The sequence below is a fragment of the Octodon degus genome, unplaced genomic scaffold (genome assembly GCF_000260255.1).
Source record: "Octodon degus isolate 3935 unplaced genomic scaffold, OctDeg1.0 scaffold00116, whole genome shotgun sequence".
Classification (NCBI taxonomy): domain Eukaryota; kingdom Metazoa; phylum Chordata; class Mammalia; order Rodentia; family Octodontidae; genus Octodon; species Octodon degus.
This window is the reverse complement of record NW_004524692.1, coordinates 398,064-412,593: the sequence shown is the minus strand read 5'-3', so window position 1 is coordinate 412,593 and position 14,530 is coordinate 398,064. Positions and strand designations below refer to the sequence as shown.

Here is a 14,530-nt window from a genome sequence, read left to right as displayed (position 1 = left end):
TCTCTCAAATCAGAAAGAGTAGTGAGTAAAGGCTTACTTCTGTTTCTATCCAAGGACAGACAAATCTAATAAACGAACAATAATAAACTAAATTGCCTTGGAAGAATCCTTACTAACAACTTTATTCTTCCAATGTACATTTTCAGTTTGCAAAATAAAGCCCTGTGTGTCCAAAATGAAGAGCAAACTGCAAACTCAAGAGGTTAAGCAGACACAGTCTCCAAAAGCATAAAGAAAACACTGCAGGGACTGAGGTCAGCCACACACACACCAACACAGAGAGATTTCAACAGATCTGCTCAGTAATTGATAGATCAAGCAGATAAAAAAAAATCAAGAATAGAGAAGAATTTTCACAACATGATTAACAAGCTTGATCCTATGCACACAAGAAATACAGATTCCTTTAAAGCACACATAAAAGCAAGTTGGCCCTGTAGCATTTGGATGGCACAGCCCAGTGCTGACATCTAGTAGGGAAGTTAATTTTCACCAGGGAGCTGCACGCTGGGGAGATTTATCTCAGCTCTGTGCTGGTCATGTGGGATGGTAGCAGAGAGGCAGCAGAATTTGAGGCTGCTGAAAACATCTGCATGAATTATAATAGGTCAGAAGTTCAACACTGCTCTATAAACTAGTCTTGTTCTTGAAAGCTGGGTACTCCCAGCTCTCAAAGACAATCCAACTGCCCTACTACTTCTTGTAACTATTCTGCTTTAGTTTAACCACAGACATTTCTAACAATATTTTTCAGTATCTTTGCTTTTGGAGGATGGCATGAAAAAATCTCCAAGATGGTTTCCTTTTTTTTTTTTTTTTAATTTTATTTATTTATTTGTGTGTGTGTGTGTGTGTGTGTGTGTGTGTGTGTGTGTGTGGCCAGCTCAGCCCACCAGGGGGCAGGGCTGGCTGGCATGTGGTGCTGGGGGATTGAACCGTGGTCCCTTTGCTTTTGTTAAGCTTGTTCTAAGTAGGTGCTTTAGACCACTGAGCCATCTCACCAGCCCGATGGTTTCCTTTTTGTGCAAAATCATAGTTACAGGACTCAATTTTGGACCCTAATTCTGAAGACCAGATACTTCAGGAAGCACTAGCTGCTGAAGGTAACCTAACAAGGATCACTTAGCACCCTAAAAAGGCTTTGGCTCCTCAGAATGAAGTCCTGAATGTTCCCATATTCTGATCTGGGAGCATCGCTGCTCTTGTTGGCTAAGCAACGGGAGCATGTCCACCTGCAGAAGGGTCTCTAGAAGGAGCCTATGTGGGCATCTGGCCTGTGAGCCATCAACTGGGAGCTAAGTAAGTGCTACAGAAACTGTCCTGGGTCTGTGGTGCTCACCAACAACCCCCAGGCCGGCTGCTTCCCAGTGACTACCTCAAGGGCTCGCCTGCTCAGCTATCCTGCAATTTGGCTACAAAGAATCTGTTGCTTCATAAAAAAGGAACTCTGCCTGGGTCCTAAGATTATAAGTGCACAGGAAGGCTTTCCACAGAAGTTTTAGGATGCAAATGATACCTCTCCTTTTCTATTCATTTTTGAGGGCTCCATAGTTCCTATGAGACAGGGGTCCTTCACCCCCAAATCCAAATGTGTTCCTCTTAGTTGACTTTCCGGTGGGTCTGGCGCTTGGTCTACTTATGCAACCGTTCCATCTCTGAAGGTCCTTTCCGTTGTGATGGAACAAACCCACAGGTACTGAGGTGGTCCATGTTCTCTTGGGATCTGGTTCTCAAAGGCCAGCTTGTCTCAGAGAAATCGCCCAGAAGCTCAGGCACGCCCAGTGAAGGAGGCCCACCCAGGGCACAGAAACCCACTGCAGGTTCCTGGCTCCCACCTTCTCTTCCCACTTGGGAACTTTATTAGGAGCTGAATCTGCTCCCTCATCTCAAGACTGGAGATAGCAAGTTTCGTGGCCGATTAGGTCCGCTGGGCACCAGGAATACTGACGAGAGCAGCCACCAGCCTGCTTGTGCTCCTCAGTTTCACACCTGGCAGGACAGGCCAAAGGGTTTGTGTGCCTTGTCAGGCAGGCTGCCTGTGGCTTCCCTTGGCACCCCAGTAATTATCCTCTTTTTCCTTTCAGGATCTGCTCTTGACCTTCAGGCCCTTCTGATGGTACCAAGAAGATAAGGGCAATAAATCATGCTCTTCAGCTTCTTTGTACCCACTGTTCCCTACAGACTCACTTGAAAGGAGCTGGCCCTCCATTACTACTGACTAATCTCCCTTTTCCCTATACCCTCCCTGGACTCCAGATCCAACCTGTTTGGGAAAGTTGTCCATGCTCTGGTCTGAATGCATCTGGGCTTCCTCTCCAGACATCTAGAATGATAGTTTAGTTGCCCCTTTAAGTCATAAGCACTCTTCCCTGAAGACCATATGTGAGTGGATCTTCTTTCAGAGAACCACTTAGGAAAAGCAGCCAGCCACGTGTGGCGGAACCATGGAGGACAGTGGCTCATGGCTCCCGGGAAAAGGGTGGGTGATTCTGCTTCAAGGGTGGGCGCTGGCACTGTCTTCTCTGTTCAGCTCTCTAATTTGGGTGAACCCAAGACAGGGAACCAATCACAAGCTGGAAGATCCATGGGAACAGAGGCTTGGGAGGAGCATCTGGCTAAAGCTCTCCAGCCTGAAAGGATGAGTGGCCAAAGAAAGGCAGCGATACCCAAAACAGACAGGTAACTATCCGATGGACACAGAGACTGTACAGGCAGTAGATTCTGACAAAGGCAGACAGAAGCCTAACAATTCTAAAGAATCAGGCAGCAGGGCTGACCAGACAGGCATCAAGGCCCTGAGGGTTACAGGATTTGAAAGGGCCATGACAGGTAGGTGGCATGAGAGTGAGGGCCCAATTTGCCTAGGAACCCTCAAAATGCCTTCTTCCCCTCTTCCTCTTCCCCTTCTTTCTTCTCCTCCTCCTCTTCCTCTCCTCCTCCTGCTCCAAGGAAGGCTCCAGAGATGGCAGGACCTAGGGCAAGCTTCAGGATGGGAAGCAATGCTTGGGACCATAGAAGGGGAGGGTGGACATCACCATGGGTTTCATGGGAGGTAGCCTGGAGTGATAAAAAGACAGCGGCATTAGGGTCATCCAGCCAGTGGTGGTGGCAGCTGCTTGCAGGCACATGCACCCTTCTGCAGTTCTTCATCTGTTGCTGCCTCAAATCCTAGCGAGGGCAGAGCAAAATGCAGGGTGGCTAAAACTATCCTCTTCTGCTCCTCCTTTAGGGTAAGCAGATAGAGCACAATTTGGCCAGCCCTGATGCTAAATTTTCTCAATAATAATAATAATAATAATAATAATAACAACAACAATAAAAAAGCAGAAAAATAAACAAATAATTAGAGTGAAATTCAACTAAAAGCCATAGCAGAGACAGAGTCCTCAGGCAGCTAGGATATCCCTCTCAGACTTCCCCCATCTGTTCTGCTCTCTGGGGCCTCCCAGCTGAGCCCTGATTTCTGGGGAGGGCCCCTGTCACCCTCACAATCTGTCATCTTTGATACCACTTGGATCTTGTTTCCTCAGGAGCTGCCAGGGGCCATGAGGATACCATTCTTGTCTGTGGGCAGAGGGCCAGGAGGCCCATGCCTACCATCCGCACATGGGCTGGGTGAGAGGAAGGGCAGAAGGGGTGGAGAACAAGGGTCTGGGATGTGGAGCACCCTTGCCTGATCTCACTTTCTCCACGCAGCCCTCCTCCCTTGGCGGCCAGCCCCTCTCATTTCCTGCCATCTGTGATGGCTGTCTCTGGGGAGACCCTCTCCTTTCTAGCTTGCTCATCACTTTGTCTGGATGCTGGGAACAGGCTGGTCTCCAATTTCCCTTGGGCTGATCTGTGCTCCTCTCTGTGTTGCTGAGGGATGGGCTCTGCCTGTGTTCTACACTGCAACCCCTCTCACGCATCTCTGCCTGAAGACCTGGACTCTCAGCAAAGAAAGTAGGGACAGTAATGGAAGACAGGAGATGGTGACCACTGACTACTGCTCCACAGATTGAGGTGCCTTTGGCCCTGACAGTGAGCAGTGGTGGGGAACACTGGCCATGGGGCTGCAGTGAGTCAGGTCTGAGTTCTTGTTCTCCACTCATGTGTAGTGTCTCTATCTGCAAAGTAGGCAGTTGGGCTGGAGGATTTCCCATGCCACCAACCCCCACTGCATCTAGGATGATCCTGTGGCTCCACCACTTGCATTTCTTGAGCTCTTTACTCTTTAAATCCCGCTGTGACTGTGCACTGGCAGTAGTCACTGGTGGGGGTGCTGCAAGGGCAAAGAATACTGACTCCGGCACTTAGACGGTCCCTTGGGTATGATCCTAAGACCCTGGTCTCATTAGTATCAGATCCTGACCAGCTGGGTGAACCAGACAGCTGGGAAGCAGGGAGGCTGGTCATTTCCAATTTGATTTCAACTCTTTGTTCCCCAGATCTCCTTGGCAAGGACAAAAGCAAACACTAGCCAGTCTCCCAAGTCATTTATCCACTGACATATTCACTTGTTTAACCTTTATAAGGCAGTCTGACATCATAAGGACTCAGTGGAATTGGTTTGATCTGGTTTCTAAATCAGGCTCTGTCACTAATTAGCTAGGTAATGCTGGGCATGTGACCCAACCTCTTTTGGAGTCACTCGCATTATCTCTAATATGAGAAAATAATGGTGGTACCTACTCCATGGACTGGAGGCACATGGCACTAATTAAGTGGTGAAGAGATCATTTCATCATTATTATCATTAAGCTGCTTAATGGATTCCACGGGAAGAAAAACAACCAACATAGAGATACCCACCCCTCAGTGATAGGATGGAGGTATCTTTTTATCTGTGTCTTCTTCATTTTTGAAGGCGAGCAAATCCCTTCAGTAGGAGCTGGGGTTTAGTTTAGTGGCACAAATCTCTCACCTTCTCCAATGAAGTATTACTCAGCTATAAAGAAAGATAAACTCAATGGCTTTCGTTGGTAAATGGATGCAACTGGAGACCATACTCATAAGTGAAATAAATAAATCAGACCAGCATGTGTAAATATCGTATTGTCTCCCCAGTGTAAGAACCGGAAAGAGCAAAGAGGATCTGAAAGGTGCAATGGGAAATAAACTGTCCAAAGGGAAGGAACAGCTGAGATGAGGGAAAGGAGAAAAGGAAGCAGGGAAAAAGAAGTATGTATGTATGCACAGGATAGCTTCGACACTTGTACTGATAGTTTCTGCTGGTCTGTTGAAAGAAGCAGTTAATACTTCATTTTTTTCTCTTTTCTTTTTAAATTTTTAAAATAATTTTTGACCAACTTTACATGCTTATATCTGGTAAATCTCCACAATTAGTTTGAAGACAGCAATGTGCAATATGACATCTATTACTGAATTCCTATTATCATGTTCAGTAAAATTCTGCATCATTTCTAATTTTTTTAAACTATTTTCTTTGTATTCCCCTTAAAATAAAAATCTCTTACCCTCAGGGGGAAAAAAGGGAAAAGGGCTCATGGAAGTTCAGAACAGCTTTTCAGATACAGTGATATCTCAGTGGTTGTACTCAATTTGTTTCAAATTTATGTATAAACACTGAAAAGTTTGAGAATGAAACAATTTTTTTCTCATAAAAATAGCAGAAAGCCAAATAATTGGTTATGAGGCCTCAAAAAATTGTACTTGTAAGTTCATTTTTTCTAAGACTTTAAATAAATTTTGCAATTTCTTTCTTGAACTCTATCATGATTCTTACAGTTTTCTTCTTAGCTTTATTGCTGGTATCACTAACTTTCTCTGGAGCTGCAGTTACAATATTTTATGCAAATAAAAGCAAACACTGACAAATGTTCTAACGCACTAACACAAGCCTGTAAGTTTCTGAGAGAGGGCGGTGCTTGGGCTGAAGCGTCCCCTCTTGGTGTCTGCGGCGAGATGTGACATGTGACTCACTCTCAGCCCATGTAGGCTTTTCAAGTCAGAGTTTCAGTTTGACTATGAGCAAAATTATCAGCTCCGAGCAGAAAGGTTTTTGAACTTTGCCATTTGGGTAGTAGAAAGTCTGACCTTGGAGCCGCTTGACAATCAAGGTTGAGACATTTAAAAAGTCTGTGAAGAGACTGTCCCAGCTCAAGTGTGGATGCTGCCATTTTGGAATAGGGGCTCAATGGTGGGGCTTTCGGCACAAGGAAGGTCCTGCCTTCCCAGACCAACATTTCCAAGGCCCCTCAGTCTTTCCCTCTCCACACATCCTAGTTCCTGCCCTCATCTTTCCCCCCAAAACAGAGCACAGCAACCTCTAATTTGCCTGCTGCCAGCAGCTCTCAGCCTGTCCCTGCCACCACCCATCCTGGCAGCACTGGCTTCTCTGTCCCTTCAGGATGCTTTGGAGACTGCTGACTGAGGATGTCGATTTACTGCTTTCCATTAGCCAGACCTCTGACAGATTCTGAGGGCCTCAGCCTGACACAAGTCCACAAGCCAGCTGGGAAAGGTCAGGTCCCAGGAGCACAGCCAGCAGAGGCTTCCGAGATGGGACTGACACAGCAGCCCGGCCGATGGGCCATCAGATGGCACATGACCTGATTTGTTTTCTCTTAATTTGAAAGCCTGAAAATTTGTTTTTTGTTTAAACACATTTAGATGGTTCTACGTTCCCTCTGTTGTCTTTAAAAGCCATAAATGATGTCCCTAAAGGTGCCTACCTTCTGGCTGACTGAGAGGGCTTATGAACATAGCACTGGACTCTCAATACCCATCCCTGCTTGGCTCATCATGCGGCTGGCATAGGAGGGTACTGGAGCTGGAGGTGGGAGGTCGAGGTACCAGGCCTGATTCTACCAGTGTCTGCCAGGATGACCTTGAGCCCATCATTTAATTTCTTTGGGCCCAGCTCGCTTAATCTAACATGGAGAACAACTGTTGCCCTAAATGTGTTTTATGATAATCATGTGGTTAGTTACTCAAGGTCTTCTTACTAGAAACAATATTGTGAAAGGGGCTTTGAATGAATAAAACACATCAAAGAGAGTTTTGGACATGGATGACTTCAAGTATTGCACTCATCTGTCCCAATGAACAAAAACCTACCCAACTTGCCTAAGCATGAACACTGTGGTTTACAAAGCTAGAGTATGGCCACATCCCAAGTCCTTGCCTTGGGCACAGTGTATCTCCTTTCAAGGCCTGACTGATACTGTGACCAAGGGAGGATGAGGCTAAATTGCAGGCATCATGCCCAAGGATTAGGCACAGCCAGGGTCCTGCAGGATGCTCAGAGCAAAAATGGGAGGGTGAGTTCTTGCATGGCATCCCTCTCTCACGTTGCCCTAGAATGCGTAAAGAACAGGCCTGGTTCCACAGATGCAGAGCAAGCCTTTCTCTTCCTTTTCAGCTCCTAGTGAAGCTCTGGGATGGGGTGGGGTGGGGAGAAACTGCATGCTACAGCCCTTCTCCAGGGTCTGTGTGCTTTTCGGCCCAAGGTAGCTGCAGGGCCATAGCCATAACCTCCCAGTACCAAGCTCTGTAATAACAAAAATAATGGCATGTTACAGTTAATCTTGTAGGAAACAGAACAGATCTTATTATTGCCCTTTATGTAGAGGCAAACTAGATATTGAATTGTTGTGGGACCTGCCAAAGGTCACAGAGCTGGCGCAGGAGCCCAGGTCTCCTGTGCCAGCAGTTAGATCTTCAGCTATGTAGTGAAGAGCTCCAACAGGTGCATCCCAGAACCTAAGGAGGGAGTAGGATCTATGCAGTGTTGACGTGGTGGTCTGGGGGCCTGGAGGAAAGGAGAGTACAAGAATTCTGGGGAGCCAGAAATATGTCTGAGGAGCTGACAATAGAGCAAGGCGGGTTGTTCACCAGAAGGAAATTCTAGCATTCCTTGTTCTTGTAGTCATCAAGCGTTTGGGAGCTAATAGATAAACAGGCAGTACCTTAGTGGGTGACTGTTACTGTGTGCCTTACAGGGATGAGGCATGGTGAGAGGGAAGCACCCAGGGCTACACCCTGGATCCCAACCTAGCTGGTGGAGGGCACAGCATCCGTGCTCCCAAGGAGTGAGCTCCTCAGCACAGATGGGGTTCATTCCTAGTGGCCTTCATTCCAACTTGCCTGCAAAGCTGCAACTCGTACTGCTCATCACTAATGCCACTTCTAGGAAAATTTGCAGAGGTTCAGGTTCATGAGCTCAGTTCCAAGCAGTTCAGAAATATGCAAATTAGACAAAAATGGTATAGCTAAGTTCATTATAGTTATTTTGTGAGCAGGTTCATCTCCCTCCTGGGAGATGCAGCTATCCACTAAAACAGACAGCTGTGCACTGAGCCTGCTGAACTTCCTGGGAAGGTCTCCATGAGGCCACATTTGCAGGGTACCTAGCAGGAGCGAGAGCATAACTTTAGTGTATGCTCATGCATCCTCCTTTCCAAGCAGCACCTCCCAGGTTCCCGGGCATTCCCCAATGGAAGAGTTTCCCCCTCCCCCATCACATGCACAGTTATACCCTTCTACTGAAATCCACAACTCCAGAACTATCCTAAATATCACACTGATCTGGACCAGTGAGAATGAGAGGCATGACTTCCCATGTGGGGGGCCATCAGGGCATCCCACACTGTGGCACCTCTGCCACAAGTATTCAGGCTCCCACCCTCCTTGGGATCCTTGGTACCAACACCTGGCTTCTGCCTCTAGGTGAGCATTCGCCAGAATACTTGGCCACTGCTAGTTGCCTGTTATTTTTCATTTCAAAGTAGCCCATAATGACCCACTTCTAAATTACACCTACTCCCTGTTTAATATGAACATAAAAAAAGTCCTGGCATACCGTAAATATAGAGAAAGACAGGATGCTGGTAAGAAGAAAGCTACAGAGTCACCTATGTAGGGCCTCTGGTCAACCGTGAACTTCCACACAAGGAACTTTGAGTGAAAGAGCCCAGGACTGTGGTTATGACGGCGATGACGATACATCATAAAAATCCAAATCTGAGATGCTCTACAATCCTAAAATACTCAAGCAACACCAACATGATAACCAAAGTGGAACTTCTATTACTTGCTTTATCACAGTTGATCTACAGGGACACTAAACACGCTGTTTAAGTTTTTATTTAAAATTCTAAACGTACAAAGCTCAAAACATAAATCAATTTCACACTTAAACTTGGGGCCCTCTCCTTCCACAAATGTTCCAACAATAACAAAATAGAAACAGAAACCTCCCTCGTCTGATCATTTTGGACAAGGGATATTTAACCAGGGTTTGTGGTGCAGGCATGCATGGAGGGCTGTCCTCTCCCATCACAGGTCTAGCTGCAGCTGTGTAGAGCAGAGCAGCACATGGGGGCAGAAGGCAAGGCTGACAGTCCCTTTGGGGCCATTCACTGAACATCTGATCTCAGGCAAGTCCTCTGACCTGTTGAGCCTCAGCGAGAGAGGATAAGAACAGTATAGGGCTCCTACGATGGCTGCAGGGTCAGATGGGATCAGAGCACACATAGTGAGAGGAAGTGGTGTGGGGCATTTGGAATCCTGTATGCCATATCAGACTTTGCATTTCCTTAATCAATTGCCAGTCTTCATTCTTAACCCAATGCTTCTGCAACCCTAGCCCAGGACATGGCACTTGCCCCTACATCTCTGCAGAAGGTCACCTGTACCTTGCACTTCAATGCCCTCCTAGCTCACCTCCTGTCCCTGCTCTACCCAATCCATTCAGTGCATCAGTGCACCTGCAAACTGGCACCAGTCATGCGGTGCTTATTCCATTTTTTTCTTCTACCTCTTCCTTAACCATTTGTCTCCTCCCCATCCCTCTAGCTCCCTCCAACTCTGGAGTTGTGCTTTATTGCCAGTGAGTTTAATGCTTGCCTGATAAGACCAGTTAATCCTCTGCTGCCCCTCTTTTGCAGAAGAGATTATAGGCAAAAGGTTTAGCATCTATGCTTCAAGGACACTCAGGCTGGGTAGCAGGGAATTGGACCCTGCTTTCCCACCTGATGCTTGAGACAGGGTCCCCAGTATTTCTGACTAGGAGCAGCACTGACTTTCTCCAATGCATAAGGCTTCTGACAAGCATATAGTGAAAATGGGAGCATAGGTATTGGTCAAGAGGCCTGCAGGCTCACCAGGTTCCCTGGACACCTAGGCTGATCTGGTCCTAAAGAGCGAAGTACTCCCAGCAGGCAGCTCTATGACCAGCAGTAACATGTACTTGGTAACAAGAAGGTAAGACTAGATCAGAAGAAAATGACTGCCAGGCAAAACCTGGGCTTCACAGAGTTCATGGTGCATGTGGAATGGTGCTATGAGGCCTGGATGTCATGTTTCCTTGGGTGAACACTAAACACTACTTTATGGAAGGTGGGAGATACGATCATAACGCTTTTGTGTCTGCTACATGTGAGTCCTGGAATACAGAGCCCAGCAAGGAGCTGGAGGAAGCACACACTGAGCAGCAGACTGCTGGATAGGGAAATTCAGAACAAAATGGGGGAATGACTGAAGACAAGAGGAAGCTGTAAACCACATGGAATATTATTAAAAAGGTTAGTGTCTTTCAAGTGTCCATTCTACAAAAGGAAAATCACAAACTCCAGCAAGAGCAATTTCCACATGAGTAAAACCAGCATGAACTGAGGTGAACAGAAGTAGGTGGATGAAGTCAAATTCTCAATGACCTTGGCCTAGAGCAGTAGAGAGAGGACCGAGTTGTTCTCTGAAGCAGGGGAGTGAGCAGTGACTTCAAGTTTCTCCCAGTTAGTAAATGGGATGGCTGGCATACCATTGGCCGTCGGCTGACCACAGAGAACCCCCAGATAGTGCAGGAAGACAATGCACACGGAAGGACCTTTAGCTACTGCCAGATTTCCCCAACTTCAGCTTCATATCATTCATCTCTGAGCATGGGAGCCCCATTCCCCGCTCAAACCTCACTCAGGAAACCTCACAGCGGTGGTTGTGTTCAGGCATTCAAAACATCCCATCCTACAAGTCTCCTGCCTCTGTTGGAAAGCTCTTGCATATCCAAAAGGCAAGAAGAAAGCAGAGAGCCTCCAGAACACTGTGTGGTCAAGATCAGACCTTAACCTCTTTCCTAGATTCTCACCCTCAGCCCTTACCCTACTTTTCGGACCTCATTTATTGTTCTCCTTGAGCACTCCACTGCAGCCAAGACATGCAGCCTTAAAGCACCTTCTATTTTCCCACCTCCGATCACTTGCTGTCTTTCTTCTCCTTTAGGATTAGTCCCCTCCCCACCTGGTTGGATGGCTGTTCTCAATTGCTCAGAATCTAGGTTGAATCTTTATACCTCCAAAAAAGCCTGTTGGGTCCCCTCCTCTCTCAGGCATTTCCCATAAACTGCCAGCGAAGGAACAGCGAAGCTCTGCAAATATTCTCTTGCTTTCTTCACGGCCTATACGTCAGAGCCACTTGGTACATATTTGTTGGTGAGATGATTGAGAAAAAGCCAGTGTGGCCTTTCTTTCCCAAGGGTGAAGCCTTATAATAGTTGTTCAAGGCTGCATTAGAAGGACTCCCCAGGTCCCAAAGAGACATAAATAGGTGCTGCAAGTGCTCCCCAGCCTGGCTTCTGTAATGTCATCCAAGGAAGTGCTGAGCCACTTGAGTTCAAGTTCAAATTGAGCCATCATAGCCATTAAGTATTTCACCTGCTCAAAAGAGAAGCCTAGCCCTTCTTGGAAATGTTCAACACTTAGGCCACAAAGCTTATGTTTTCCTTTAATTCAGTAAATAAAAGATTATTTACTGTCATTTTCAGCTGTGGATTTTCTGTGGCAAAGCCCTTTTGAAAAGACTGGAAAAGCACCTGTCTGACCCAAACTCTTTTACTACCTCATGCTTCATGTGGCAGAAAGAGAATGAATATTTAGCCTGCAGTATTGTGTCCACTTGGGGTAAAGTAGAGATAATAACCAACAGACCGCAGCAACTTTCATGCAACATGAGTGCACATTAAAAGGTAGACATGGGCAAAGTTTTCAGGGCATCTACATTTTGTGGAAATTGGTTCAATAAAATCTGGGCTCTAAAGTGGCCTTAAACACACAGCAATTAATGCAACCATGAGGAGGCAGGTAGATTCCAGATACAGATCTATAACAATGCATTTTATGATTTCTTGGAGACTATGCTTTGTTCCTCTTGCACCAACCATATGAAAATCAGGAATATTAAAATATCAAAAGTAGTTAACAACAACAACAACAACAAACCCAACAACATACACAATAAATCCCAAATAGAACAACTCTGTGGGCAAGTGTTAGGGAGTAAGTTGCCACTGATTCATGCCCACAAAAATTGATTCCAATGTGGACACAACTTCCTTTAGACTAAGGAAGTCCCACCACCACAGGCATTTATAAAGACATTATAAGGCACACTGTGTCTCATAGGAAGAAGTACTTTTTTATATGTTTGTTTTTGATTTACTGACTTACAAAAGATTTGAAACCAGAAAGCCCCTGTACATTCTTGAGAAAAGTGAGGCTGTCCCTGTTCTGTCCCACTTGGCCTCCTCTCCTAGGGGCTTCAGGCTACCAGGGAAAGAAGTTATTGTCCCCAGCTTAGTTAGCCACTGCCACCTGGGGGGGTAGGGGGCTTACAGGTTTTGAAAAATAAAAACAAGAACAGGCTAAGAAACACGGGTTGAGCTACAATTACCCTTTTGAAGGCATATCTTTTAAATGGCATGATTCACTCAAAATAATATGTCCCGGCCCCATTTCTCAGATCTGCCTTCCAAAAAGGCAAGCACACAGGTGTGCAGAGATACGCTGAACAGGGAATTCATGTTTTTTCACTAGGCAAGGGCTTTCTCCAGCACTGTTTTTATGCTCAAAAGGAAAAGTGCAAATTCTAGGAGGAAAAAAGGAAACAAAACGAGCTGTCAAAATTCCTTTTAGCGCCTATGCCTGGTGTTAACTTCCATGCTCCCAGAGCACAATAAAAAGCCTGCAAATTGCTGTGGAAAGGATGGTCTGACCTTTTAAAATGAGGACTCTTCCACCCCATATCTGTATTAAGCAGGTAAACCTTAAGTGCTCTAGAGTTTTAGATTAAGAGATGAAATGAGGCTGACTCTCCAGAAAAGGGTTTCCCTGCAGACCACAGGCTAATTAGGGTGTTCTAGACCTACATTGTAACAGCAAGTAGAATGCAGGCCCCAAACCTTTTAGCCGTTGTAGTTACTAACTGCTCAGTCTAGTTCTGAAAGGTGTCGGCAGGGGAGTTATGAAAATTTAGTTCTAAAATAAAAGTCTTAGGCACGACCGCCCATAGCCTGCGCTTCCAGGGCAGGCTGTCGGCCCCTGGTGGCCAGGGAGCCACGGCGGCGAGGCTGGGTCTCTACCGCAGCACCCCAAACCGAGCGTGGCGAGCGGCGCTGCTGAAAGAAGTTGGAGAGCTCCCAGCTTGACAGGAATTTGCGGTGGGCGCCAGGGAATTCCTTCCCGCGCAGCAATTAGGAAAAGTTTTGAAAAGTAAAGACCCTGGACAGATAAAATGGACTCATCCTTTTCCGGAATAAGAGCCACCCCGCGCTGCGCTGGACGGCTGCACACACAAGGCCATCCGTCCTCCTGGGCCGGGACGCGCCTGGTGTCTTCCACCTTCCCACCACCCCAGTGCGCGTATTCAGGGATTACAGCCAGATTGACGCTCGGTTGGGCTACCAGGCATCCAGACAGAGATGCCTCCAGGCTCCCAGGCTGAGGGGACAAGGTCGGAACCATCAATTCTTCCAAAGCCTCGGACCTTCTCTTCCAAGCTCGCCGGGACTTCTCCAAAGGGCGCGCGGCACGGCCCATGCGCCCCCCGCGCTCTACTGCACTCCTCTCTCTACGCTTTCCCCCAAACTCTTCTCGGGGAGCCTTCAAACACACGGAGCCCAGAGAACTCCCGGGGCACTCGCCAGTCATCCCCACCCCTGCCTCTCCAACCCTCCCTTTCGCGTTCTTCCCGCCCCGCAAGGTTTTCCTCACGTTTCTGGGGAGTCAGAAGCAAACCACGAGAAAAATGCCTTCTCGAGGAGCCTCCCTACACCCGCCCTGTCCCTGAAACAAAAGCGCAGGGAGGAGGGAGGTGGGTGGGCAGGCGGAAGGAAGGAAGGTTTAGAAAGAGGAGAGGATGGGGACCGCGGCGAAGAGGAGCTGGGGAGGGGTCGGGTGGAGAGCGGAGACGGGGCCAGGACCCCGCTCCTGTCGCTTACATGCCCAGGTCGCTGTAGGTGTTGAAGAACTCCATCTGGTTGCACGCCTGGATCCAGCCCACGACCCAGGTCTCGTGGCGGGGGATGGGGGGCATGACCACGCGGGCCGAGGCTTTGAAGTAGGGGGTCTTGTAGCGCAGGACGATGGGCGAGGTCTCCTCGATGCGCGTGGGACACTGGTCGATGGTGGCGCACACATCGTACACCACGATGTTCTCGCGCCGGATCCGCGCCTTGCAGGTGATGCTTTGGATACAGCCCATCCTGCCGCCCGGCGCCGGCGCGGCGCGGCGTGGGGCAGCGCGGGGATCCGCGCGG

At 47.6% G+C, this 14,530-nt stretch overlaps 1 protein-coding gene across 1 annotated transcript in view; it reads right to left on the bottom strand.

Moving 5' to 3' along the window:
• Fam78b (family with sequence similarity 78 member B) overlaps window positions 1–14,524 on the bottom strand; it is an 83,614-nt gene extending 69,090 nt beyond the window's left edge. Inside the window, exon 1 of the mRNA XM_004639868.2 lies at window positions 14,213–14,524. Within this exon, the coding sequence (XP_004639925.1) occupies window positions 14,213–14,475 (263 nt within the window). The 5' untranslated portion in view covers window positions 14,476–14,524. The remainder of the gene's footprint in view (window positions 1–14,212) is intronic.
• Window positions 14,525–14,530: the final 6 nt, after the last annotated feature.